The sequence below is a fragment of the Tupaia chinensis genome, unplaced genomic scaffold (assembly GCF_000334495.1).
Source record: "Tupaia chinensis unplaced genomic scaffold, TupChi_1.0 Scaffold000067_1, whole genome shotgun sequence".
NCBI lineage: Eukaryota > Metazoa > Chordata > Mammalia > Scandentia > Tupaiidae > Tupaia > Tupaia belangeri.
The window spans coordinates 3,225,500-3,230,277 of record NW_006159526.1 but is presented as its reverse complement, the minus strand read 5'-3'; the positions used below and the strand labels follow the sequence as shown (position 1 = coordinate 3,230,277).

General features: G+C 52.8%; 1 protein-coding gene across 1 annotated transcript in view; it reads left to right on the top strand.

Annotated features, from left to right (window-relative positions):
- Positions 1–4,778, top strand: part of ERCC2 (ERCC excision repair 2, TFIIH core complex helicase subunit) — a gene marked incomplete in the record, with an annotated part of 22,335 nt that overhangs the window by 235 nt on the left and 17,322 nt on the right. Inside the window, 4 exon segments of the mRNA XM_014583021.2 lie at positions 147–246; positions 2,284–2,361; positions 2,439–2,501; positions 2,689–2,802. Of these exon segments, the coding sequence (XP_014438507.1) occupies positions 147–246; positions 2,284–2,361; positions 2,439–2,501; positions 2,689–2,802 (355 nt within the window).

Here is a 4,778-nt window from a genome sequence, read left to right as displayed (position 1 = left end):
GGGAGACGGAGAGGGTGGGGTGAGGATTTCCGGCGGGCCCGGCGGGCCGGGGGCGGAAGGTAACTTCTGGGCCTGTGGGCGGGGCAATGTGGAGACTGCAGAGGGGCGGAGGGGACCCGGACGGACCCAGCAGCCCCCGCCGCCAGGCTCAACGTGGACGGGCTGCTGGTCTACTTCCCCTACGACTACATCTACCCGGAGCAGTTCTCCTACATGCTGGAGCTCAAACGCACGCTGGACGCCAAGGTGGGTGTGCACGGCCGGGGCTTGACAGGTGCGACTCCCCCGCGTGGGCCCAAGACCGAGGTTGTAGGTCGTCTAGATTTTAGAAATCCAGATCCCAGAGAATCCAGGACTCCGAAGTGTCTTTTTTTTTTTTCGTTTTTGGAGAGGTTTTGGTATAGGGCGCGTGCGCTCGCCAGAAAGACAGAGAGACAGAGAGAGAGAGACAGAAAGCGAGAAATCACCCCCCCCCGGGGGGGGGGGTGGCCCCGCTGCAATGCCGTCTCCCACATTCTCCTGCAGGGGACTTGGCATGCACACGTGCCCGGAGTGAGTTTAAGCTACTGGGTCCAGGACTCGAACCGTGGTCGACTACATGGTCCAACCGTGGTTGACTCCATGGGAGTCCAGCGACATAGCCGTTATGCCAACTGCTGGTCCCCCGAACTGTCATTTGTTATCGGAAATTATAATGGTTAACAAAAGCAGCTAACGTTTTCCAGGGCTGAGTCTCCCAGTGGCTAGGAATACATACATAAACTTTGGAGTCTGCCTCCTGGGTGGGAATCCTGGACCCACGAGCCATCTGTGTGCCTTTGGACAGATCATTTGACCTCCTCTTCCACCATTTCCGTCTCTGTAAAATGGGGATAGTAATATTCCCACTTCACGGGTTCTTTTTTTTTTGAGAGATTTTCACTGTAGGGCGCGTGCGCTCGCCAGACAGATAGAGACATAGACAAAGAACATGAGAAATCACCCCCCAGGGGGGATGGCTACGCCGCAATCCCGTCTCCTCCATTCTCCTCTCGGGATCTTGGGTACGCACGCACACACGCCCGGCGTGAGTTTTAAGCCACCGGGTCCAGGACACGAACCGCGGTCGACTACGTGGGAGTCCAGCGACATAGCCATTACTTTAACTGCTGGTTCCCGCACTTCACGGGTTCTTGAGAAGTTTTGTGAGCTAATGTGTGTGGGATGGCAGTTCTCGATTGGGGATGATTGTCGCCTCCCCAGAGGGCACTGGGCAGCGTTCGGAGATGTTCCTGGTTACCACACCAGTGGAGGAGAAGTGGTAGGGCATTTGGTAGAGGCCATGGGTGCAGCTAGCCACCCCACAGTGCACAGGACAGTCCCCTACAACCAAGATTGTCTGGACCCGGATGTCACAGAGTTGATGTGGAGAAGCCCCTGATGTAAGATACTTAGCTGCAGTGCCAGGCAGAGCGGATGCCGTGGAAGCTTTTGCTGAATTACAAGAAAAAGGGTTTACCACGTGTCAGATACACTGACTAGTCCATTCATATGTCTCGTTAATCCTGTTAGCCATGTTATGAAACATAGGTATTTTTGTTTTCGTTTTTAAGATTTTTGACTTAGGGTGTGTACTCACCAGAGAGAGAAGGAAGGAAGGTGAGAAATGGCCTGCCGGGGAATGGCCGCACTGTGATCTCTTCTCCTCTACTCTCCTATCAGGATTTTGGACACACATGCACACACGCCAGGCACGAGATTCAAGCCACCTGGTCTGGGACTCAAACTGGGTCAGCCCTGTGGGAGTCCAGCCATGGACCTGCTGGCCCTGAGAAAGGTTATTATTAGGCCCATTTTAGAGATGTCACACTGAGGCCCAGAGAGATGATGGCCTTACGCAGTAGTGGCGTTCAAGCCTACTGCTCCTGGTGCCCAGACTTTTTTGGTGAAGTTTTTGCCATAGGGTATGTGTGCTTGCTAGAGAGAGAAAGAGAGGCTATCCGAGGGGGCATGGCCACGCCACAATCCTTTCTCCGCCATTTCCCTCTCAGGAATTTGGGCATGCTGCACATGCATCCAGAATGATTTTCGAGCCTCCAGGTCCAGGACTGGAACTGTGGTCAGCCATGTGGGAATCCAGCACCTTAACCACCACGCCACCTGCTGGCCCCGGGCTCAGACCTTTAACTGCTGTGTTGTCCTGCTGCTCACAGACGATGGGGTTAGGAGAGGGTAGGGAGTACCGAGTTTGTGTCCTCAGGGTTCTGAGGAGCTGTGTCTTGTCCTCCTATCCCCACCACACAGGGCCATGGAGTTCTGGAGATGCCCTCGGGCACTGGGAAGACCGTGTCCCTGTTGGCTCTGATCATGGCCTATCAGCGGGTGAGTGACCCGCTAAGCCCGTGAGTGGAGAAGAGGGGAGGGACTGGACAGGGGCTGAGCCTGTCTGTCGTGGACAGGCCTATCCACTGGAGGTGACCAAACTCATCTACTGCTCCAGGACGGTGCCAGAGATCGAGAAGGTAGGTGGATGCTGGATGGTGCTCCACCTCCTGCTCTTCCCCACCCTGTTGTTCCCCCGGTGGTCGCCCTCACCAGCTCCAGGGGATATTTGGGAAGCTGAGAAAGAAGCCGGGGCCGGCGAGGCAGGGGTGTATGCTTCTGCCAAGCACAAGCTTGTCCTGTGCCCCCTCCCCTACTGTGGAGCAGGTGATTGAAGAACTGCGCAAGCTGCTCAACTTCTACGAGAAGCAGGACGGTGAGAAGCTGCCGTTTTTGGGACTGGCTCTGAGCTCCCGCAAGAACCTGTGCATTCACCCTGAGGTGCGTACCTGCTCCTCCCCTTGACCTAAGCCCTGGGTTCGAGGAACATCTTCCATCTAACCAGAGTCCTAAGCTGTCCAGACCAGACCACAGCTCAGGGGGAGGTGTGTGGGTGCTATGCACAGAATTCCCTTCTCACCTGCCAAATTGTGGCTCATCCTTCATGGCCCAGACCAGACACGTTTCCTCAGCGTGGGAGAGGCTAAAAAGGCAGCTCCTGGGACCAGTGGTGGCATGGAGGTTAGGGCAGCTAGATCCCACTTAAACTGAATGTGTGGTTCAAGTCCTGGACCCAGCAGCTTGAAAAACATGCTGGGCATCTATGCGTGCATGCCTAAAATCCCAAGAAGAAAATGGAGGAGAAGGGATTGTAGCATGGACGATCTCTCTCTTTCTCTCTGTCTCTCTCTCTTTTACACAGACTCTTTATTTTATTTATTTATTTACTTGTTTATTTATTTATTTTTGGAGAGGTTTTTGCTATAGGGTGTGTGCACTCACAAGAGAGACAGAGAGATAGAAAGTGAGAAATCACCCCCTGGAGGCGCGACGACAATCCCTTTTCCTCCATTCCCCTCACGCGATCTTAGACACTCACGCACACATGCCCAGTGTGAATTTAAGCCACTGGGTCCGGGACTCAAGCCGCAGTCAACTACATAGGAGTCCAGCGACTTAGCCATTATACCAACTGCTGGTCCCTCGCACAGACTCTTTTATTTATTTTTTTTTTTGGAGAGGTTTTTGCTATAGGGCGCGTGCGCTCGCCAGACAGACAGAGAGAGACAGAGAGACAGAAAACGAGAAATCACCCCCCAGGGGGGATGGTCACGCCGCAATTCTTCTCCTCCATTCTCCTCTCAGGATCTTGGGCATGTACGCACACACGCCTGGCATGAGTTTTAAGCCACTGGGTCCGGGACTTGAACCGCGGTCGACTACGTGGGAGTCCAGTGACATAGCCATTACGCTAACTGCTGGTTCCCGATCGCACAGACTCTTTAGTGAAACTTTTTAAAAAAGAAAAAAAAAGGCAGCTCCTGGAGTCTGACAGTGCTGGTTTCCTGACTCTGAATATTTTTAGTCAGGTGTTTGTTTTGTTTTTTTAATTTGCTAGCGTAAGAAGCACCTCCCATGGGGGATACTCACAGTACAATCCCTTCTCCACCATTTCTTCTTTCTTTTGGGATTTTAGGCTTGTATGTACTGCCGGGTTCAGGACTTGAACCACACAGTTGGCCAGTAGCATCTAGCCATCTTAACCACATGCCACTGGGTTGTCTAGTTGTGTGCTTTTTGGATAAGTGATTTCTGCACCCTGGGTCCATCTTCCCTTCTGAAAATGGGGATAGTTAAATACTTCATGAGGTTGTTTTTGTTTTTATTTTTTGTTAGAGGGCATGTGTGCTCACCAGAGAGGGAGGAGAAAGCACCCCCCAGGGAGTGGTCATGTGGCAGTCTCTTCTCTTTCTCTCCCTTCTTTTGGAATTTTGCGCACCTGCACATGTATCCAGCTCAAGCCACCAGGTCTGGAATTGGAAGTGTGCAGTCAGCCTTGTGGGATCCGCCTTCCTTAACCACCAGGCACGGAGCTCCCTGCAAGGTTATTGATGAAGTTAGGTGAGATGGGGATCGGCAGGTGATGTGGTGCTTAAGGGCATGAGACTCCCACATGGCCGACCATGGTTCGAATCCCAGACCTGGTGCTGGCTTTCTCACTTTCCCTCTCTCTGTCTCTCACTCTGTCCCTCTCTGGTCAAATTTAAATAAATTAATTAAATTAAATACTTCTTTAAGATTAGGTGAGATGGGAACCAGCAGTTGGTATAATGGCTATGTCGCTGGACTCCCATGTAGCCGACCGTGGTTCGAGTCCTAAACCCAATGGCTTAAACTCATGCTGGGCGCGTGTGTGGGTGCCCAAGATCCCAAGAGTAGAATGGAGGAGAAGGGATTGTGGCGTGACCATCCCGCCT